Source organism: Verruconis gallopava (assembly GCF_000836295.1).
Source record: "Verruconis gallopava strain CBS 43764 unplaced genomic scaffold supercont1.13, whole genome shotgun sequence".
Lineage (NCBI taxonomy): Eukaryota > Fungi > Ascomycota > Dothideomycetes > Venturiales > Sympoventuriaceae > Verruconis > Verruconis gallopava.
This window is the reverse complement of record NW_015622149.1, coordinates 262,399-282,147: the sequence shown is the minus strand read 5'-3', so window position 1 is coordinate 282,147 and position 19,749 is coordinate 262,399. Positions and strand designations below refer to the sequence as shown.

The 19,749-nt window shown below is 51.1% G+C and overlaps 7 protein-coding genes across 12 annotated transcripts; 4 read left to right on the top strand and 3 right to left on the bottom strand.

The window, feature by feature from the left end:
- Nucleotides 1-297: 297 nt before the first annotated feature.
- Nucleotides 298-1,956, bottom strand: PV09_04580 (uncharacterized protein). The gene has a single exon (XM_016357950.1). The coding sequence runs from the start codon at nucleotides 1,574-1,576 to the stop codon at nucleotides 866-868; it is 711 nt and encodes a 236-aa protein (XP_016214152.1). The 5' UTR covers nucleotides 1,577-1,956; the 3' UTR covers nucleotides 298-865.
- Nucleotides 1,957-3,584: 1,628 nt separating this feature from the next.
- On the top strand, nucleotides 3,585-6,108 carry PV09_04579. 3 transcript variants are annotated; one of them, XM_016357948.1, is made up of 3 exons: nucleotides 3,585-3,985; nucleotides 4,056-4,964; nucleotides 5,023-6,108. In XM_016357948.1, the coding sequence occupies exons 2-3, from the start codon at nucleotides 4,872-4,874 to the stop codon at nucleotides 5,821-5,823; spliced, it is 894 nt and encodes a 297-aa protein (XP_016214150.1). In that variant the 5' UTR covers nucleotides 3,585-3,985; nucleotides 4,056-4,871; the 3' UTR covers nucleotides 5,824-6,108. The 3 variants fall into 3 exon arrangements, with proteins under 3 accessions (XP_016214150.1, XP_016214151.1, XP_016214149.1); XM_016357949.1 differs by having other exon boundaries at nucleotides 4,056-6,108; XM_016357947.1 differs by having other exon boundaries at nucleotides 3,585-4,964.
- Nucleotides 6,109-6,123: 15 nt separating this feature from the next.
- On the top strand, nucleotides 6,124-8,169 carry PV09_04578. 2 transcript variants are annotated; one of them, XM_016357945.1, is made up of 3 exons: nucleotides 6,124-6,786; nucleotides 6,845-7,547; nucleotides 7,635-8,000. In XM_016357945.1, the coding sequence occupies exons 1-3, from the start codon at nucleotides 6,606-6,608 to the stop codon at nucleotides 7,783-7,785; spliced, it is 1,035 nt and encodes a 344-aa protein (XP_016214147.1). In that variant the 5' UTR covers nucleotides 6,124-6,605; the 3' UTR covers nucleotides 7,786-8,000. The 2 variants fall into 2 exon arrangements, with proteins under 2 accessions (XP_016214147.1, XP_016214148.1); XM_016357946.1 differs by having other exon boundaries at nucleotides 6,845-8,169.
- Nucleotides 8,093-11,305, bottom strand: PV09_04577 (potassium uptake protein). Of its 3 annotated transcripts, none has more exons than XM_016357944.1 (4): nucleotides 10,575-11,305; nucleotides 10,247-10,524; nucleotides 9,433-10,197; nucleotides 8,093-9,383 (listed from the first exon to the last, which is right to left on the bottom strand). In XM_016357944.1, the coding sequence occupies exons 2-4, from the start codon at nucleotides 10,514-10,516 to the stop codon at nucleotides 8,241-8,243; spliced, it is 2,178 nt and encodes a 725-aa protein (XP_016214146.1). In that variant the 5' UTR covers nucleotides 10,517-10,524; nucleotides 10,575-11,305; the 3' UTR covers nucleotides 8,093-8,240. The 3 variants fall into 3 exon arrangements, with proteins under 3 accessions (XP_016214146.1, XP_016214144.1, XP_016214145.1); XM_016357942.1 differs by having other exon boundaries at nucleotides 10,247-10,507; XM_016357943.1 differs by having other exon boundaries at nucleotides 10,247-11,305.
- Nucleotides 11,306-13,648: 2,343 nt separating this feature from the next.
- PV09_04576 (uncharacterized protein) lies at nucleotides 13,649-15,882 on the top strand. Its single transcript, XM_016357941.1, has 8 exons — nucleotides 13,649-14,092; nucleotides 14,244-14,274; nucleotides 14,342-14,529; nucleotides 14,578-14,674; nucleotides 14,722-15,258; nucleotides 15,312-15,366; nucleotides 15,426-15,627; nucleotides 15,682-15,882. Exons 1-8 carry the CDS (start codon nucleotides 13,665-13,667, stop codon nucleotides 15,752-15,754), a joined length of 1,611 nt encoding a protein of 536 aa, XP_016214143.1. The 5' UTR covers nucleotides 13,649-13,664; the 3' UTR covers nucleotides 15,755-15,882.
- A 521-nt stretch (nucleotides 15,883-16,403) lies between these two features.
- PV09_04575 (uncharacterized protein) lies at nucleotides 16,404-17,685 on the top strand. The gene is made up of 2 exons (XM_016357940.1): nucleotides 16,404-16,681; nucleotides 16,736-17,685. The coding sequence occupies exons 1-2, from the start codon at nucleotides 16,585-16,587 to the stop codon at nucleotides 17,593-17,595; spliced, it is 957 nt and encodes a 318-aa protein (XP_016214142.1). The 5' UTR covers nucleotides 16,404-16,584; the 3' UTR covers nucleotides 17,596-17,685.
- On the bottom strand, nucleotides 17,657-19,430 carry PV09_04574 (uncharacterized protein). Its single transcript, XM_016357939.1, has 4 exons — nucleotides 19,112-19,430; nucleotides 18,775-19,062; nucleotides 18,606-18,718; nucleotides 17,657-18,470 (listed from the first exon to the last, which is right to left on the bottom strand). Exons 1-4 carry the CDS (start codon nucleotides 19,421-19,423, stop codon nucleotides 17,690-17,692), a joined length of 1,494 nt encoding a protein of 497 aa, XP_016214141.1. The 5' UTR covers nucleotides 19,424-19,430; the 3' UTR covers nucleotides 17,657-17,689.
- Between the last annotated feature and the right edge of the window lie 319 nt (nucleotides 19,431-19,749).

Below are 19,749 nucleotides of genomic sequence, written 5' to 3'. Positions count from 1 at the left end.
AATGTCCTGGTTCCGTTCTTTAGCGTTTTGGGGGCCGCGAGCGATGCTCCAGGTTTTTTTTGACTGGCCTTTGATTCTATTGCACGGTGGGCTGAGCCAACGCGGACGAGCGAGGCTTAAATGACGAGCAGAGAACGCCACAGATTTTTCCCTGCAAGGAACTGAAGACTGGGAGACTTGACTCGAAGTCGTCATTGCGCGCTAGCTTTTTTTAAACTCGTAAAGTTGAAACCTTCCCTTACAACAGGACTCTTGATCATGCACGATAGCCGCCGAAACGAAACAGAAAGAAAGGGACGGGATTAGAGTCAAAACGCTGAACGCTCGAGAACTAGCATCTGGATTGCTCTACCGAGAGAAACAGGCGACAGTCTTTGCAGTGCGCCACGAAAAATACAACTATCCTACAGCTTGCGAAGGGAAGGGAGCTGCCAGCCGACTCTCGCAAGAGTGGCGAGCTCGACCCTCTGACAGCCCACCACCAACATATTCGCGGATAGTCAAGGCTTCCTTCGCATGATTGGCCCCCCTTGCATTATCCTTTGCGTCTGAGCTGTTTGTAGCATTCAGAGTAAGAAGAGTGGTGTCGGATGGTCGACCAAAACAGAATTGCTGCGCAAGACAGAGCAAAAGTGTGGAACCGCTGTTTCTCGCCTCGCAATGAGGCAGAATAATGTGGGTTCAAGGTCTATTTTTCCCCATACGTCACAGGTCCTCCTCTTTTAGGTTTCGGCGATAACGGGGTTGAGCTTGGTACGTCGGTTTCGAGTGGTGTGAACCAATGTGTTGTGTAGACAGGGGTTACGCAGCGGTGCTATTTTGAGTAACTACGCAAGCTGCCCCCGTCGTCGCAACCAGTGGACACTCAAGGATAGAGTATAGGTCGTCGCGAGTGCTTGAGCTTTGGCTCGCACGTCCGAACGTTGTATCGGACGTCCTGTTCGCGTTTCTCGGCCCTTTCCAACCGTCTCATATCATCGTTGTACAGTGACCCACGGTTTGAATCAGGAATGAGATTCTCTGACGACTCACGCTCGCGTCGTCGCAGCTTGTCCCTGGGGCGTGATGATTTTGGCTCGACCAACTTGGTGTCATATGGTCGTCGCATAGACAGACGTGGCGCTTCGGTCTGTTCAGGTGAAAGTCGAGGCTCCACAAGATAGTTCTTGTCCATTGATCGAGGCCTGGTGGGAAACTTCTCCCCCTCTCGGATGGCTCTGTTTATCGCCTTGAGAAGGGAGAGAGTCTGTTCGTAGTTGCACGGTATCTCAACACGGACCTCGCGCTCGCCATCTCGGACGCGGCTGTAAACCTTGTCATCTTTGCGGCGGTAGACGAGGATGTCTGCGACGTCTATGGCGAGCTCGTATCCTATGTGGCAGAGCTGCTTGCCTTCGCGAGAGACCCTCAATGGGTTGTGGCACATCTCACACAGCGCTGCGTGGGCCTCGAAGTAATAGAGAGTCCAGTGCTCATCGTTTTCCATAGGTCTGCTGACTCCAGTAACGCCGGCAAAGCCCACTTTGGGGCTGCCGGGCTCAACGCCGAGCGGCGAGTCGTGTCTCTGGTGCGGCATTGTGAGTTGTGTGTTCGCGCTGTGATGTCTGAGTGAAGTGGATAACAAAGACAAGAAGCGGTATAAGAATTGGTCCCAAATTGGCGTTGGGCACGAATCTGGATGTGAATGCCCAAGCCGAGAGGGTAAGATTGCGAATCAAGTGAGATGAGTGAGCAACAATTGGAAGACAGTTGGAACGCAAATGTGCAAGTACGATGTGACTTTGAGACGTGAAATGGAACGAAGATCAGAGTTCGACTGGAGTCATGGAAAGCTTTATACACTGGCCTCACGGGCTTGGATGCCTGCGCATGTTGACCGGGGTTTGCAGAGGCAAGATTGACAAGGGCATACAAGAAGGCAGACGCCCCGAACGCATGAATGGCGTCCAGGCAAACACAGGGTGGTAAAGCTTGTCAGGATGGTCGCGGCGCAGACAAGGACGCGAAGTGCGACTGAGAAGGGCGGTGCCTTGTGCGGGCGCAGTCTGACCATTGGCTGCGTCCGGTGAGCAGGGCGGAGTCACAGCCCTCGTTCACCACACTTCCTGTTCGAGCTGCGGAGAGCCAAAGCGACCACCCGGAACTTGTTGCCGATCGTCTTCGGTCGAAGGTGCGTCTCGACGGCCGAGGGATCGATGGGCTACATTGCTGAGTGCGCAACAAAGGCGGTCTACCGGAATGCGTCTACTGCTGCCAGTTGTGGCCGGGACATCGTGGACAATTCGTCGTCGTGTGTTGCGTTTTCACCGACTGTGCACTGGTTGTTCCTTAAGCCCTAACCGTCTCCCCACCTTTCCCGCCGTGCTTCCCTGCACAGCCATGGATGTGGCTGCTCTGCTGCTGCTGCTCCTCCTCATCCACAACCACCACCGCACCCCCTACGCAATGCAAGCCCGTACACAACGTCACTTCCATCCTAGCTGAGGCTCTTGTCTGTCTGGCGTCCAATCTCACTCTGCGCAACTACAGGCCTAGAGTTTGGTCATCTTGGCACTACGTGCCCCCAAAGCCCTTGTGCTGCTGATTACACGCAGCTCCGTTTGAAAGACCTCTCGTCGTTGTCGGCTGCCTCAACGGCCTGCACATGACTGTACGAAACGTCCCTGTGGTTGACTGCCAATCTTGACTTCGTCGCGTCTGCGACCTTGCTGGCGGAAAGAGTCCTTCCTAGGGTGCTCGAGATACTCCGCTTGCCCAATAGAGAGTCTGCAAAATTCAGAGGGAATGTAACCAGCAAGGAACAGGCTCTCGGCTACGCAGCGCAATGCGAATCTTTGAACTGTATCTCTTGATGTGGCCAAGGCCTTGAAGCATGGATAGACTCTGGCTTCTGCCGTACGCGTTGTGGAAATCGGTCAGCGGATGGAGACAAGCACACTAGGCCTTTTTCGGCCACCGGTGTGTTCGTTTCGCTTCGACGATCAGAATCATCTCTGGGATCAGAAATCCACTTTGGTTGGCAATTAACAAGATCACATTTCGCTCGACAAAGCCCAGCTGGATGTCTGCCCTCAGTGATGGCAGCACGACGCAATCCATCTGCTTACGCACACGTTTACTCACTCCTGAGGAGGGAAAAGGAGAGGTTGCATCAGCCGCCTGCCGCAAATCGCGCATTATCGATGCGCAAGATGCACGACGTTACATTCGTTCACTTTGCTCGCGTCGCACTTCGTGATCGATACGGACAAGGGGGGCTGCGGCCTCCGGACTTAGCGGGTCTGCATGACGGCGCCGAGCTGTTCTGACGTGATACGATCGCACTTCGCGCACTGTGGCTTCTGGTCGTCTGACATCCGAAGTGCTCTGCTGACATCGAATCGCTCGTATTGCATGCACTCGCGCTTCGCCCCAAACTTAACTCCGGTCGGAAATTTTTAGCAAAGCCCGTTTTGTAGCGTTTCAAGCCGTTCCTAAGCATGCTCTGGTGGTCAGACCTCTCCCGCGCCATCAAACTGGCGCCACCCTGGTTTGTTCTGCAAACGGATGCACCGCGTTAACAAAGGGCGTACTCTCACACTCTTCTGGCTTGCGTCATGCTCTGGAAAGCATCGACTTGTGACCGGATCAGCATTACTGATTGAAGCCCAAGATTTTCCGTCGCTTGCCGGAGGCCAGCAATGTCCCGCACCATCTGATCGTAGCTAACTCACCTGGACGTGGGAACGGAAGAACAGTCATACTCACGTGATTGTGATGTTTCAGTTGCCTGTGCTTGGCAGCTGCCTATGCTTTGCGTTCAAAGATTGCCGCCATGGCGTTATGTGGACGAGGAGGCCTTGACTCATTGGAGATAGAAGCGTCTTTGCCATCCGAACCTTCCAATCGGTGTACCGGCGAGTCAAATTGCACAACCTTGATCCCTCGCTCCACGATGCTAATCCCCAATGCTCATCGTCTTGTTCCAGACCCAAGCTTCCAGCTGGTAAGCTCTGTTGACTAGTCAATATTGTTGTACTAGCAGTACAGAACTATGCTAAAACTGTGGTGTCAAGAGCTTCGTTCGGCTTCACAACATTCCGCTCTGCTAAACCCGTGCTGACGTACGGCGATTCCCGCAGCTGCAACCAAAGCGTCAGCATCATCTTTACACGCTGTTTTCACAGCGTCGATTTCAATTGTCCCTAGACGGATGCACGTCGCGCATGTTTTGCATCCATGTTTCACGTTGAACAAACTTAAGTGTTGGAAGAGAAAGGTGGCTCTTTTGCCTTGATTCAATTCATTCCCGAGGCCTGTAAACATAGAAAAAAAAAATCGTGCGGACTATTGGGGCCAGAAATCAAGTAGGTCAATAACGTGCAGATAAATACGGCGTTGCGCAAGCAAAGAGCGCGGCGAGTTTGACATAATTGCTGGAATACCTCGAAATCGTTACATCGAATGCGTCATTGTCAATTAGATCATAAAGCAGGCGGGGCATAGGTCAAAAGATTCCCTCCTTCCGTACCAATCATTGCAGGAAGATTTCTGTGGTTTTGGTGAATGGGGCCAAAATAGCATGCAAAAGTTCAAAAGCGATAATGGACGTTCCTCGCATTCACAAATCTGGCGCGCCAGTCGACATGCTTATTCGGACGAACATTTGGCCCCCGTGCTGATGACTGCATCCCAAACCCAGCGAATCTACAGCATTGGAGGAAAATGAATCACGCTAATTGCTCTGAATTGCTCCGCATTAGCAGGGGCATGTTGGCATATTTAAATGGGATCTTGAGCCTGCACAAACTTAGCCACGGCTCAGCCTTCCCCCTGGGAGTTGTATCCGTAGTCATTGAGGCGCTTGCAAACGAGAACGAGGGAAAAAAAAAATGAAGCCCTTTACCCCCATTATGTCTCCCACCAGGGAGCAGCCGAAACCAATATTCATTCAAGCTCTAAAGCAGAAGAGTTACTTAGCAGGCGTACGTGAGGGTGAGATCCGGTCTTGGTTGCCGTCCATGCTAAAGTCTCTATCGCTAGATGCTGAAAGACCAGTTCACGCTGTCGTCCATTCTAGCCATTGGCGCCACCCTAAACTTTCTCCTTTATCTTGCTCTGGGCCCTAAAGCGTTCATACTCGCACCACTTTTGCTCTCAGTCCGCGTGCTCGACGTCCTATTGCAAACGTATGGCATCAGGAAGAACCCACACATGGAGCGCGTTCTTTCTGGCCCAAAAATGTCCGGCCAGTACCCTACAGCGGACGGAAGCTTTTCTGGGGAACCTGCCGACGGACAGGTTCTAGTCTTCTTGATCGGAGCGAGGACGAACCATCCTCTCGGCATGTTCGCGCCGGGCTGGAAGGAACTGGGCGACTACTTCAACAAGATGAATAACGAGCTCCGTAAGAGAGCAGACGAATACGGTTTCCTTGGAGCCCAGAGCTGGGTAGCTTTGGGCCAACGCGACACAAACAACGAAACCATGACCGTGCTGTACTTCAAGGGGCCCGAGGGTCTGCACAAGTTTGCTCACGACGAACTACATAGAGACGGCTGGAACTGGTGGAACAGGACGGAAAAACAGCATCCGCACATAGGCATATGGCACGAGTCTTTCACGTCGCCGAAGGGTCATTGGGAAACCATTTACATAAACTCCGAGCCGCTGGGCTACGCTGCAGCCTCGTTCCCCATCAAGACCGAAAAAGGAGTCATGTGGCAGAATTCGCTGGTGGACGCCTCGAGAGGTCGCTTGAGAACGGCGAGGGGCCGTATGGCCATGTCAGATGGCAAAGACCACGAGAAGTACCCCGAAGACCTGTATGCTGGACGCGACTGAGGTGCGGACTGCGAGGTTTTTCCTGCCGCCCTCGGCGTTGGCGAGAGCGTGGCCGGCCTATTCTGAATTTCGCTTTGGTGGAACAGGACGTCTGGGTGGTGAATTTGAGTATCACACACACAGAGCTGAGACGGATAGCGTGTTTTCTCCGTTGCGAAAGGGATTGGTGAACGTGCCGCCGAGACGTGCCATACCTTCTTGGGCTCCAAATCAGTGATCTGCCCTGCCAAGCATGAGATTAGTTTCGCGCAGACCAAGAAGCTGTAACTTATGCTGTAGTCCTCCGCTCTTACTGTTCACGTTGTCTTTGCCTCCGTCGTCCCCTACTCACTGCAATGGTTAGCTGCTGCTGAAGAAGACGTCCAATGGCGTCGGGGCAGCATTCGCGTCCCTTGCAGTGGCCGTGTCCAATGAAACGACGTGTGCACCACCTACGACAAAGTGCAAGCCTCAAAAGCATCACTTCGCCTGCTTCGGATGGGTGCCGACTGGACACTGTTCTTTGTCGCTGTTGTTTAATCTGCCACCCCTCCATCCGGGTTCCGACATTCTGTGACCATCACCTGCTTGCATCGGTCTTGCCTACTCTTTTTGCGCAAGGCCCTTGGTAGCGATCGTCGTATGGTTACGCTCGACGGAACACGTGTGTTCATCCGTAGGCGCTTCGCGGCGGACTTCCTGGTAAACCAGCATTGTCGACCCTACCTATATGTACCCTAACGCTTTCTCCGTTTGCATCTCGTGAACTCTCGCTACTAACCTTCAAGCCATATCGCTCAATCATGCGCACTTCCTACGTGCTCGCCTTGTTGCTCGCGCCGTTGGCGGCACAAGCAGTCAACATCGTCCTCTCCAACGACGATGGATGGGCAGAAAAGAACATCCGCGTCTTCTTCGATGCGCTCACGGCAGCTGGTCAGAACGTAGTCATTTCCGCGCCGGCGGAGAACAAGTCTGGAACAGGTGCGTGGGTGTGCAGAGCAAGTAAAATGTCTGGAGCTTGCCGCTAAATCGACTACAGGTTCTTCAGATGCAACGCCTTCGCCTGTTGGCAGCAGCGGTTGCGAATTTGACTCGTGCCCCGCGAACTCACCCGCCATTGGCTCGAACTCTTCGGAACCTCGCTTCAACTACGTCAACTCATACCCCGTCACGTCCATGCGCTACGGGATACAAAACCTGACAAGTGTGCTTGGTGGGAGTGCGGATCTGGCTGTCGCGGGATTCAACGTAGGAGCGAATGCAGGGGCAACAGTTTTGATCTCCGGCACAGTAGGCGCAGCAACGGAGGCGTCGAAGTTGGGTGTGCCAGCCATTGCCTTCTCCGGTAGCACCGGCTCACAGGTCGCATGGAATACGGCGACGCAAACGTATCAGCAAGTTTATGCCGATCTTTCTACAAACGTTACGGACACACTGATCAAATCCGGAAAGCCATATCTGCCGGATAACATCTGGCTGAACGTGAACTTCCCAAAGGTTGACTCGAGCACGTGCAGCTCGACAAGCGAGTTCAAGTTTGTCTTGTCACGGATATACCCAGGTTTGGGTGGCGACGTGGAAACCTGTGGCGGAACCTCCCTTCCTTCTGAATCCTCAGTTATCGGTGCCAGCGGTTGCTACGCAAGTATCAGCGTTGCAAACGCCGACACAAAGAGCGACGTAGACTCCTCGACGCAAAAGGTCGTCCTGGACAAACTTAGCAGCATCTTGTCATGCCTTCCGTAAGTACTAACAGCACAGCGCGCGAGCTTGGCACGTCCAGAGCCTCTTTCTATGAATAGCATTTTGACATAAATCGTTGTACGTAGAACAAATAGTACTAGTGCATCTGCATCGTCAACATCGACAAGTTCGTCCACCTCAGCCAGTCACACTTCTGCGGGAAATCAGAACGAAATCAAATTCGCTTCTTTCGCAACAGCGCTTGGGGCGTTCGCATTTGGTCAATTCATCATGTAATGGAATCTTGTCCGAGTTGTCTGCAAGCGGTGGGATCTACACCGGGGAGAAGAGTCTGGCAAGTGAATTCAGGACGGAGCTCCAGCACGTGGGAAACTCGATCGGACAAAATCATCGAAAGAGGAAGGACATTTCAGTTATACTTGTATCATGCACGCACGCACACCCTGCCCAGCATGGCTTGGCAGACCGAGAGCAAAGAGTCCCCTGCCAGGAAAAAAAAACATAAAAGTGGGTGGAGGAATATACAACTGCAAAGCCCATTATTCACGAATCAATCTGAATGGAGCCTCAAGCCATGAATGGCGAGGCATCTGACATTCTATTCTATGTTTAAGTCTTGGAGACACGCTGGCCATTAATGAGAGAATGCTGTCTTTCCCCTTCTCAAGTCTTTCCTTCGTTCTCCCCTTCCTGCCCCGGCTTCCGCCATGCAGCCTCCAGCTGCGGTGCTGTCATACATCCTTAATGAAACCGACCTCAATCACTCTGTCGCGTTGTACTTTCAAGCTAGCGATCTTGTTCCTCGTATTGTCTCTCAAGAACAAGAAAAAATGTAACAAGGTCGAGCGGAGTATGTTCGTCTTTGGTTTGACGCGCATCTGTTCTTTGCCGATGATGTAAAGCACTTGGTGCTTGAAAGCCTTTTCCAAGGTTTCCAGGCTGGCAGCTATGGAAGGCTCGGTCACCACACGGCTCTCGTCGGCGGCGGACGGTGCAACAGCAGAGGATTCGCCGGTCGGGGTGTTTGCTCCGCTGGCGACTGCAGACCTCGACTGATCTTGTTCAAGAGCACGGCGGACGATGTGGTCGCGGACCTTCTCGTAGATGAGAGACGCGAGATCAGGGCTGATCACCTCATCCATGTAACCGTGCCTCACAATCAGGCGATAGCAGTTCGGAATCGCGAGTCTAGAAACGCTATACCGGTCCTCTGGTCCCACCGTTGGCTTCTCCAGCGGTCGTAGATGGAAAAATACCATGACGGCGGGTGCTGTCGTCAACTTGCGGACGAATTGACTGAAAACTATGGGCGTTGTTTCGCCGGCTTTGTCGAAGAAAATGCCCATTCCCTGGATTTGGCTAAGGGTCGTGCCGCCATACTTCTCCGTCAATGCCAATTTTCCGTCGCTGCGTCGCTCGACAAAGTGTGAGGTCGGGAAGCGATCTTCAGCCTCGGCCGCCCACTGCTGCTCTTTACCAAAGCGCCATAAGATGAACAATGATGCAAGCACAGCAGCTAATGTAATTGTGAACCATGCACCATCGGGAACCTTCGTCAACGCCGATGAGAGATATGTTCCATCCATGCATGCGATGATCAACCATGGTATGAAGACGAAGTACGGGTTCAGCTTCCATACAAGGATCGCTGCCAGTGTGACCATGCATGTGTCAAAGAATGTAACGAACATGACACACACTCCATATGCATTTCCAAGAGAGGTCGTGTTATTGTATATTCCCGCCACGAGGACGGTGCCCGTCATCATGAACCAATTCACTACCCACACATACACCTGTCCGTAGTGGGTTTTGCTCGTGTGCTTGACCTCAATCTGAGGAAAATAGGAGAGCTTCATGATTTGCGCCATGAGCTGTATAGGATTAGTGATGATCAAAGTAAGCAACGTCCAACCGACTGACCTGGAATGTAGCGGTAATGATGGCTTGAGAAGCAACGATGGCAGCCAAAATTGCAATGACCAAGGATGGAATGACTGTGCCCTTGGGAGCACAATTGTAGAATGGGTTACTGTATGCCTCGGGGTGAACTGAAATGTAAGCAGCTTGCCCAATGTAAGTGAGCAAAAGACATGGAAAGGTGTAGCATAGCCAGCTAAGTTGAATAGCTTTTCGACTGAAAGCTCCCAAGTCAGCAAAGAGGGCCTCGACACCGGTGAAACACAACAAGACGCCTCCCAGGCTTCTCCAACCGTGTTCACCGTTGCGGATAAGATAGTCAAATGCGTAATATGGATTAAACGCCTTCAGGACGGTGTAGTCGTAGCATGCAAGATTGTATATTCCGAAAACCGCATTCCAGGCAAGCCAGATGATGATGATGGGAGCAAAACACATTGATATCCTGCCGACGCCCAGAGGTTGTATCAAAAAGAGCAGAATAAGAATGGCGCAAGTTACGCCGACTACAGTGGACTTTGAAATATTCTCCACGGCTACGTTTAGGCCCTGTACAGCACCAAGGACTGACTGCGCTGGGGTGAGTACTCCGTCGGACAGAATCATGGAAACGGCGAGGACGCCCATGGTCTTGAGTAGGCCGCGAAGAAACTTGCTCTTCTCAATGGTAGCGCGAACGCCAACACTTGCGCTACTAAGCTCACTAGTTTTATAGCGCTGCATGCGGACGAGAGACGCCTCCCGTGGGTCCCGATTAGAGATGTTTGCCTACAAGCTTTTGTTAATTCGAGCGCGAAGAATAGTCGAGTTGACTCACATAGCGCGACAACAAAGCATAGGTACTGAATGTACCTCCTTCGCCCTCATTGTCTGCGCGCAAGATTACCAATACGTATTTGACAGTAACCATCATAAAAATGGTCCAGAGGATTAGAGACAACGCGCCCATCAAGTCGGCCTTATTTGGTGCAGTGGTGAATGTCGACGAAAAGACGTAGAGTGGCGAGGTACCAATGTCGCCATAGATCACACCAATTGACTGGTATGCCAACAAGAAGAGTTCGCGTTTCGAGAAGACCTGCCACATTCATCTCACTTAATTTTTGAGCAAAGGTTGGGGGCAGACTATGGGGGTTAGAACGAACTTGCGCTCTTCTATAGTCGCCTTCATTTCGCAACCCTGGATCTTCGTCTTCTGCTGGAAAGGCTTTTTCGCTTCCTTGAAACGTGCTCCGGTCTCCGAGAGACGACTTGGAAGCTCGTCTCGAACGAAGGTTGTACACGCCACCAACACCGAACCCCTCTTCGTTCGAGGCATGGGACTTGACGGGCTTGAGTTCGTCCGCAAAAGTGATGTTCGTGGCCATTATGGCCAGCAACGAAGTTCAGCAAACTCGCAGAGTAGAGACAGGAGGAAAGAGCTCGATGTGAAGTACAGGAAATTTTTTGGAAAAAAAAAATTCTGTGGTGGACGGAAGCTTAAACCTGTTCTTCATACACTATTGTTCTGCGCTATCAGCGGAACGAATTCTGCCGGCCTAGCACCACGTGTCTGACATCTCCACCAGCTATTCGGAGACTGAGCTGTGTAGGACATCGTGAAATCTCTGTTATCGACCAGACAGCTTTCGGTTCGACTGGGTAAATTTTGGAAAGGTTCTCTCCGACGGCTCGGTGTCCTGAAAGGATTATGGTGAAGCTTCAACCAATCAGCATGCAGGGGGAAAATGCCTCATACCGAGCCAACACCCTGACATCGACATCGATTTCACCGTGATCCGCTAGAGCGGTCTAAGAGGGGCTGTGAACCTGCAATGATGACGATATGTTGCTTCTGCGAACCACAAAAGGTTGGAAAAGACTCGTATGATAAGATGTAGTCTACCGAGGATTTGGATATGCTGGCCTTGCAGATATAAAGTCAGTCTGCCAAGCAAATTGTCCGCTGGCGCACTTAGATTAACCTTGGATCAACAGGCTTTAAGCTCAACGTCCCTGCAGAATTTCACGAGCTGGACCCCCTACCCGCCACCCTAAGGGATTGAAGCTTTTTAAGCTGGCGGGGTCGAACATCGAAGGCCTAGAATCTGCCTGCCGTTGAAGTGGATGTTCAATAAGTTGAGCGGTTCCCAACGTTGCACGCGTTCCCAAGAACATCGGCGACCTTTGCGCGGCCTCCATCGGTTAGCCGTAAACTCGACGCCGCGAGAGCCACAAGCGGTGTGAGCGCAAACGCCGACAAGGGAGGGAACTGGCCTTTCTTACGCTTGGTTTTTGCCCCATTATGTTTGACTTGCAAATTTTGCACCTGCTGAGCTCTTGCTGTTGAGACTTTCAGAGACGCCGAATGAACATATCGCCGCAATTCTAATTATATTGCGTCCCACGATATGGTGACTTTGCCACAGCTCAGTCCAAGCTTTTTATTTTTGTTTTATTTCAAAAAAAATTTTTTCATTCTCACAGCATCAGCATTTACTTCAAGATTGTTGCACTGCGGATTTTGCCGTATATGTTCCTTGTCCAGTTGAGAGCCTTCTTATCCTATCGTTGATTACTCCGCGACGAGAATGCAACAAACAACCAGTTAATCGCACGACGAAAACCATCCTCTGTTTGCACGAGATCGCGATTTTGACAGGCTGAGTTGTAAGTCGATTTGAGCTTGAATTTGACCAATCGGCTCTTTAGATAATTGTACAAACTTGACCCTATAATCGGGGGGACGTTCTGGAGTGGAATCCAGTGGAACAACCATCCTCCCCTGGTTCTCGCGTCGAAGCAGACATGCGAAGTGCGTCGTTTCCTTGATGAATCAAGTTGGGCAGTTTTGCTTCGGTCGAATTTTTTTTTCGACTTCGTAGAATCAGCACTGTGAAGCGCGACAGTTCAGCCGTGTTATTGACTATCTGCACGACGTACAGAATTGGGGAACGTTTTGCCAAGACCAAAAATCAAAAAGCACACATCACGGAGTCCTTTCGACTTCGGGTTGAGTGACAGGTTCTGTCCGTTCAGTCGATGGCCCCGGCATTGTGCGTCGTTCAATGCTGGAAGCTCCTAGCCATGACAGCAAAGTACCTCTGGCCCATTAGAGACGCCATTTTCTCAAGATGTATTCAAACACGCGGGAGCTCAACACGTGCACATTTGTTGCAACTTGTCCTTTGCTTGTCGAGACGAGTCACAACTTTTGTCAACGAAGCGCCCAAGTCGCAATTGAACAAAACCTCCAATGCAGCGCAACATGCTTTGAAGACTTTCCTTGTCCGGTTTTAACACTTGGCTGCTGTACAGCTGAACACGTGCACAAAGAGCTTGGCTGTAAATAGCATTCTTCGTTCCGACCTTCGCTTTAAGCTGGCTCAATATTCACATCTAACCATAGAGCAAGCTTTGTGGGAAGTCGAATCACCCTTACTGGCATGAGCTCTCCTTTTAAAATTCAGTCAATTTGCCACAACGGTGATTGTATGAAGTGGCTGCGATCATTGTTTCAGGTGACAATGCCCTTGTGCTTTAAGCGCTGCTGGTGCCCGAAAACAACTTTCAAGGCGCAAGTAGAAAAAACCTGATTCTTATAACGTGGTGTCTGCGGGTCAAGAGACTGCTTCCGCACGGTCTAACTATAGGTTGGTGAACGATTTGACAATGGTATGTGTCATTTCCAAGGCCAGCAACGAACGACCTTCTGAACCTAGTAAAACCTGGCACGTCGTGTCCCCTCGAAGCCGCTCGTCTTGTTTCTACCATGACCGCGTGTCCCTCACCACCGCGGTGCAGATCGTGTGGGGCGATAGCGTCCAGCAAGTCTCGTGTACTTGTCGGCCGCGAACTGTCGAATACGACATCATTATCTATCGTCTCATGATCGATAAGGGCGCGCTAACTCTCATCGACCTTGCTCCGGCGAACTACTGCGGCAAATGACGATGTTGTGCGATGGTACCTGACTTCCACCGCGCGCTGTGTGCTTGCTCCTTCCTCTTTGAGCCTCCGAACACCCGGCCCGCAGTCAGCACCAGCCGCGGTGGATTTCGTTCTAAGCAGCGGACCTCCAAATGGTCGTCGTCCGGCATTGTGACTGTGCGAAGCTCGAATGTCAGCTAGCGCCCGAAGGCAGATCTGCAGCATAAAATCCCAGTAGTCTGCTGTTGTCATGGTGTTCGTGTGAGCATACTTAGTCTGGCTCCCCCGCGCAAAGTCGACTCCTGTCGGACTCGTGCTGCTCAAATATGGCTCGTTACTCAATTGGCCGTCTAGCCGCGTTGGCTCTGATGCTGACATCATGTTGGGAGGCCTGCTATGGCAAAGAGACCATGGGCGAGAGAGCCCAGAGCGTGCGACAGCGCCGAGCTGCCATGGCCCAGGCCCAAAAGTCCCGATTTGAAACTCGGGATAAGGGAACGTATCGCTACCTAACAAACCAAACGGAAGCCTTCAAGGTCGATTCTCTCCCCGACGTGACGGATGACCCAGGTGAGATGTATGGGGGCCAGATCCCTGTCGGCAATGATACTTCGAAACAGATGTTCTTCATGTTCCAGCCAACGATTGGCGATCCTGTTGACGAGATCACCATCTGGTTCAATGGCGGTCCAGGCTGTTCGTCCTTGGAAGCGTTTTTACAGGAGAACGGACTTTTCATCTGGGGTTGGGGCATGTAAGTGAATTGTGCACCCTGAAACTGTTTAGAGATATTCTTTTCTACAGTGTTGTTGTTCTAGCTTTCCTTGTAGGATCAAGTGGCACGCTTTAGAATATCTTTCCATCCCATAAATCCCGTATCTGCTGTCAAACTGACGCATTTGCAGGTACAATGCCGAAGTCAACAAGTACTCATGGGTATGCGGATCTATTTCCAAGAGGAACTCGTCTTACGTGCATTTCATTAACTGGGATGGAATTCTAGGTTAACTTGACGAACATGCTTTGGGTAGAATATCCACTTGGCCTTGGATTTTCAACAACCAGCAACGTCACAGCGACAAGTGAGGAAGAGACAGCTGCCGACTTCATAGGCTTCTTCCGCAACTTCCAGGATATTTTCGGCATTAAAAACTACAAAATCTACATAACTGGAGAAAGCTATGCGGGGAGGTAGTGGTTTTCATCGAACTCTATTCGAACCATGCTAACTGTTGATAGGTATGTCCCATACGTTGCTTCTGCAATGATCGACCAGAATGATACAGAATATTTCAATGTCTCCGGCGCTCTGATGTATGATCCCGTCATCGGCCAGGTATGATCATACTTCCGTTATGGTTCAAGCTCTCTAACCAGACACAGTATGAGTACATTGGCCAGACGGTACCGACAGTACCGTACATTCAAAAATATGCCATGTTCTTCAATTTCAACGAGACGTTCATGTCAGAATTGGAAAGCGCCCACAAAAGTTGTGGTTATGCCGACTACTTGGCCAAGTATATGACGTTCCCACCTGCTGGACTACAGCCACCACTCGAGGGTATGTTTAATCAAACATCGCAAAGCTGCGACGTGTGGACGAACGCGTATACTGCTGCGTCGCAACCGAATCCATGCTTTAATGTCTATGAAATCAGCACAATGTGCCCTGTTCTAAGCGATCCTCTTGGTTATCCGAGTGACCTGGAATATTTGTACTCGGGTATGAAAGAGATTTACTTCAACAGAACAGATGTCAAAACCGCAATTCACGCTCCATTGGACGTAGACTGGTCCGAATGCTCAGGACCAGTGTTCGCTGGCGAAGGCGGTGGCTATGGCAATGGAGATGCAAGCATTGACCCGATACAGTCAGTTCTTCCAAAGGTCATTGAGAAAACGAATCGGGTATTGGTGGTAAGTCGTGTCCAGAGCGTGAGAATTTATCATACTAAAACAATGACAAAAAGGCCAATGGAGATTATGATTTCGAGATCCTCACAATGGGTACACTCCTATCTATTCGTACGTTAACTACAAAGTTGATCAGACAAGGTCGAACGACTAATAGTTTTTGTACGCAGAAAACATGACGTGGAACGGTAAATTAGGCTTCCAGAAGGAGCCTAAGACGCCAATAGACATCAAATTACCAGATCTGCAGTATCAAGCTGCTTTCGACGCATCAGGTATGCCTGGCTATGACGGGCCTGGACAGGGTATCATGGGAATTCAGCACTATGAACGTGGGCTTATGTGGGCTGAAACCTTCCAAAGTGGGCATATGTACGTTTCGGTAACATATTGCACGTTCTTGGAAAGCGACTAACTTAAGGAAAGGCAACCTCAATTCCAACCAAGGAGCTCATATCGCCATCTACAGTGGTTGCTAGGTCACATCGACCGGCTTTGATTTAAAAAATACATATGAGTAATATCAGACTAGCCGGACGAAAGTGCACGAATTCAAATGACTGTAAACGCAGTTCGCGTTGTATAATGAGTATAATAAAGCATTGAACAATTTCACGAAAATGCCATCGCTTCTTCAAAGCTGGTTGGCCTTCATCTCAGATACACACACATCAGGAATGAATGTGCATCAAATGAGCTGAATCTATGTGATCATTCAATGTTCGTAGTACTTGTCACTTCATGTTGCGGCGCACAGAAGTTCAAAACACGAAAACTATTGTGCAGATCAACCGCGCCATTTTGTGGTTGAGCCAAAGCAGTGTTCGGCAAGACTTTGCTCGTCGGCGCAAAAGGTGACGTGACTCTTTTCAGTGCCGTATCTTCCTTGCGGACGTGCATAATTCCAGTTTGTATTTCCACGTCCTGGGCGGCAGCTAAGTCCTTGCTGCAGCTCCTGTACTCGATTTGGCCGTCAATACCATCCCTCAATGGTCGAACGAATTCCAAATCAGCTACTGACCAACTTCATAAGCCTCTCGTTCTCCCAGGTATTTATTATCATTATTAAGCGTCCAAATGTGGTTAGAAACCTTGGGTTCAGCTGCAAGTGGTTGACTAATCCAACCGGTCTTATGCGATCGTTCGTTGTCTGGGATCATATCGCTTAGGGTCTCCAATGAATTGATGCAATTTTCAATCATTCAGCTACCCACGCTCCGATCAGAAATGGCTATAATAATAGACCTTATGGACAGACGGACGTCCTTTGTGATACCTATTGGCTTTTGGCATTTTATTTTTTGCACGTAGCATACTCGTCGCTTAACCATGCCTCTCACATCTGATCAAGCGACGCTCGACACAGCGAACAATGTGCTTGCCATGTTTAAAGGAGCCTTTGGGACACCAGGTGGATTTAGGCCAGGTAAGACTGAGCTTACAATGACAAGAAGAAACTTGAGTACTGAGCTTTTTCTAGCTCATGCGAAAGGTTTGCTCCTCGAGGGCACGTTTCAACCGACAGCTGAGGCAAAAGGCTTGACAAAAGCCCACCATTTCAATTCAGCCTCGACCCCAGTTACCGTGAGATTCTCAGACTCGACGGGAATCCCGGCAATCCCAGATAATGACGCCAATGCTTCGCCTCGAGGCTTTGCCGTGAGATTTCACCTCCCGGAAGAGAATGGAAAGAGAAAGCATACAGATATCATCGGCCACTCGACTCCTTTCTTTCCAGCCCCCACCGGCCAGGAGTTTGCGAATCTGTTCCGCGCCATAGGTGCCAGTTCGCAGCCTGACCTGCCCCATCCTACACCCATCGAAAAGTACCTGAGCGAGCACCCCGCCGCGTTGGCCTTCGTAACCGCCCCAAAGCCTTTCCCACACAGCTGGGCGACCGAGTCGTACTATGCTCTGAACGCTTTCAAGTTCGTAAATTCGGAAGGAGAGGAGACCTTCATCCGCTACGAGATTGTCCCCGAGGCCGGCCGTGCCCACTACAGTGACGAAGAGGCCAAGGCGCTCTCGCCCAACTATCTGTCCGAGGAGATCAAAGAGCGCATCGCCAAAGGGTCCGTTGGCCTGAAGCTACTTGCGCAAGTAGCGGAAGCAGAAGACCCGACGGATGATGTCACGAAGAAGTGGCCCGAGGACAGAAAGAAAGTTGAGCTGGGCACAATCACGCTGACATCCTTGGTCGCGGATGATGCAGCGACGCAGAAGAAGACCATATTCGATCCAATCCCGCGCGTAGACGGCATCGAACCAAGTGCTGATCCCATCTTGGAATTTCGTGCCGCGTTGTACCTGATCTCGGGTCGTGAACGGAGGTCCGCTTAAGAGCGACGTCCTTCAGAAGAGCGAGCTCAGGGTTGTGTGAAGTTTACGACGTTTGTGTTTTGTTCAATACTATTCTACGTACATTCTCCGCTTTCTACAGCTCGTCTCTTTTTCTCAACGAAGTGCCTGCTCGCCTAAGCCTGTACAAACCTACAGAGTGTCGCGGGATTTCTGCCGTCCACGTGCCTCCGGGGGCCAAGGTGCCGACTCGAGAGCCAAATAAAGCGGGGTTGTTCTGACTTAAACCGTCCGCGTAGCTCGTTGCGGTTGCATTATAACGAGTGGTTGAGTTTGCAACGATTGACGCGTTCCCCTTTAGCAAAGTGCTGGCTTCTTCATCGCTCATTCGATTTGCCCACAAATCGTAAACATCCCAGCTTTCACTCAGCTCTGGAGCGGGAACATAAGTACCTGCGGTGGCCTGGTCGAGGAAGATGTCTCTTGCCGTGGCGTTCATTGTCCGGCTACTGTTGCCACCATTGATGAGGGCAATGACCGTGTCTCCGTTCTTCAACACGCGGGTCCACAGCGCGATTTCGCCTTGCCCATATTCGTCTGTGTCGTTCACATAATATCTCCATTTTCGGATTCCCGAGCTAGCAGAAGGATCCTGATTGAGTGCAATTACCGCTGGGTTAGAATATATTGCCAGATTGGCCGGGCTTAGCGACATAACGTTGGTGCCAATGAGCAAGGGCGAAGACATAAGCGCCCACATGGAGAAGTGAGTGACGTATTCGTTGTCGTTTTGACCGCCGTTGCCGACTTCGAGCATATCCATATCGGCAAACCCGCCCGACATAGAGCGGCTGGTGATGGGAGCCATCTTGTTCAGAATTGCCATGACTGAACAGTGGAAGCCGGGGAAATTGCACCTATCAGAAACAAACCCAAGTCAGTATGAGAGCTAATTGAGAGGACTTGATCATGCTCTTTGATGCGGGTACTCTTTCGGAAGCAACTTCACATGTCACGCGAAACGGTCCTATTGAGTATAGTAAAGGACCTACGGGATATCCTCTCCACACAGACAGCGGCTGTCTGGACGGTTGAAGCTGTCATAAATGTCTCCGCTCATACGATAGCTATTTGCAATAGTGTACGCCCAGTCGTACGGCATGTCCTGCAAACATTAACATCCCCTTGTGCAAACGGACGGTTTTGGATCTGGAAAAGTACCTGGCCCCAATTGCACATGGAGTAAAAGATTGGGCGACCCGTCTTGTTCAGCGCCTGGCTCATGGTATTGTACCGATTGAAAGAGATCTGGGGGGTTCCGCTTTGGCCCTGGTTAAAGCAGTTGTCATATTTGAGGTAGTCAACGCCCCAAGACGCAAAAGTGTCTGCATCCTTTTGCTCGTATCCAAGCGACCCTGGGTATCTGCCGCAGGTGAAGATGCCGGCGGAGCTGTACATGCCAAAGTACATACCAAGCGCGTGAATTCGATCGGCGACGTGAGCCATTCCCTACAGCACCATCAACAAGCTGTCGACAAAAGAATGCATTCCGACGGACATTGGGGAATTTGTTGCTGTCCGGCACGAGGTGCCCGGTTTCGTTTCGACCGGAGGACCAGCAATCATCGAGCACGACGTATTTGTAACCCAAGTCCCTCAGACCGTAATCCACCATGGCCTGAGCCGTGTCCAGCAATATCGACTCGTTGACGTTGCAGCCGAACGCATTCCAGTTGTCCCATCCCATCTGCGGGGTCAAGGCGAGGCCGTTGTAGCTACTTGCTCCAGGAATCACCGGAGCATTGCTCTGTTGGCCGGCCACGAGGCGCGCAACAGCGATGCCGAACACGGGTATCTGGTATGAAAACATGGCGAACGATCTCTGCCCTGCTCAGAGGTCAACCAGATCCATCTCCGCATTCATATAGGCCCGCCCTGACGGCTTGTTTCGATGCATCCGACCCTTCGGGGCAAGAATAGCCCGCACGCACGCTCTTTCGCGCTGCCCAGCAGCGCTTCGCAGACTGGGAAAATCCCATCGTTGCACTGAGAAGTTCCGAAAGACGTAGAGATCAGCTCACGGAGGGGCGGGGTGAACCACTCTTCGGACGCGACGGGAGGTAATAACGTCAGAACCTGAATTGACCTGCGGGGTGGTGATCTGCAGGTACATGGCCTTGGTGGGGAGCAAAGAGG

What these genes read in the sequence shown, in the direction of transcription:
- PV09_04576 (XM_016357941.1), top strand. Translation starts at nt 13,665, where the DNA reads ATGGCTCGTTACTCAATTGGCCGTCTAGCCGCGTTGGCTCTGATGCTG. An exon ending in AAGTCAACAAGTACTCATGG is followed by an intron (nt 14,275 to 14,341) that starts GTATGCGGATCT and finishes ATGGAATTCTAG; the next exon opens with GTTAACTTGACGAACATGCT. An exon ending in GGAGAAAGCTATGCGGGGAG is followed by an intron (nt 14,530 to 14,577) that starts GTAGTGGTTTTC and finishes AACTGTTGATAG; the next exon opens with GTATGTCCCATACGTTGCTT.
- PV09_04579 (XM_016357948.1), top strand. Translation starts at nt 4,872, where the DNA reads ATGAAGCCCTTTACCCCCATTATGTCTCCCACCAGGGAGCAGCCGAAA. An exon ending in AGAAGAGTTACTTAGCAGGC is followed by an intron (nt 4,965 to 5,022) that starts GTACGTGAGGGT and finishes CTCTATCGCTAG; the next exon opens with ATGCTGAAAGACCAGTTCAC.
- PV09_04577 (XM_016357942.1), bottom strand. Translation starts at nt 10,796, where the DNA reads ATGGCCACGAACATCACTTTTGCGGACGAACTCAAGCCCGTCAAGTCC. An exon ending in GCGACTATAGAAGAGCGCAA is followed by an intron (nt 10,508 to 10,574) that starts GTTCGTTCTAAC and finishes TGAATGTGGCAG; the next exon opens with GTCTTCTCGAAACGCGAACT. An exon ending in TCATTACCGCTACATTCCAG is followed by an intron (nt 9,384 to 9,432) that starts GTCAGTCGGTTG and finishes AATCCTATACAG; the next exon opens with CTCATGGCGCAAATCATGAA.
- PV09_04575 (XM_016357940.1), top strand. Translation starts at nt 16,585, where the DNA reads ATGCCTCTCACATCTGATCAAGCGACGCTCGACACAGCGAACAATGTG. An exon ending in ACCAGGTGGATTTAGGCCAG is followed by an intron (nt 16,682 to 16,735) that starts GTAAGACTGAGC and finishes AGCTTTTTCTAG; the next exon opens with CTCATGCGAAAGGTTTGCTC.
- PV09_04580 (XM_016357950.1), bottom strand. Translation starts at nt 1,576, where the DNA reads ATGCCGCACCAGAGACACGACTCGCCGCTCGGCGTTGAGCCCGGCAGC.
- PV09_04578 (XM_016357945.1), top strand. Translation starts at nt 6,606, where the DNA reads ATGCGCACTTCCTACGTGCTCGCCTTGTTGCTCGCGCCGTTGGCGGCA. An exon ending in GGAGAACAAGTCTGGAACAG is followed by an intron (nt 6,787 to 6,844) that starts GTGCGTGGGTGT and finishes AATCGACTACAG; the next exon opens with GTTCTTCAGATGCAACGCCT. An exon ending in AGCATCTTGTCATGCCTTCC is followed by an intron (nt 7,548 to 7,634) that starts GTAAGTACTAAC and finishes CGTTGTACGTAG; the next exon opens with AACAAATAGTACTAGTGCAT.
- PV09_04574 (XM_016357939.1), bottom strand. Translation starts at nt 19,423, where the DNA reads ATGTTTTCATACCAGATACCCGTGTTCGGCATCGCTGTTGCGCGCCTC. An exon ending in ACAGCAACAAATTCCCCAAT is followed by an intron (nt 19,063 to 19,111) that starts GTCCGTCGGAAT and finishes ATGGTGCTGTAG; the next exon opens with GGAATGGCTCACGTCGCCGA. An exon ending in CTGTGTGGAGAGGATATCCC is followed by an intron (nt 18,471 to 18,605) that starts GTAGGTCCTTTA and finishes TGTTTCTGATAG; the next exon opens with GTGCAATTTCCCCGGCTTCC.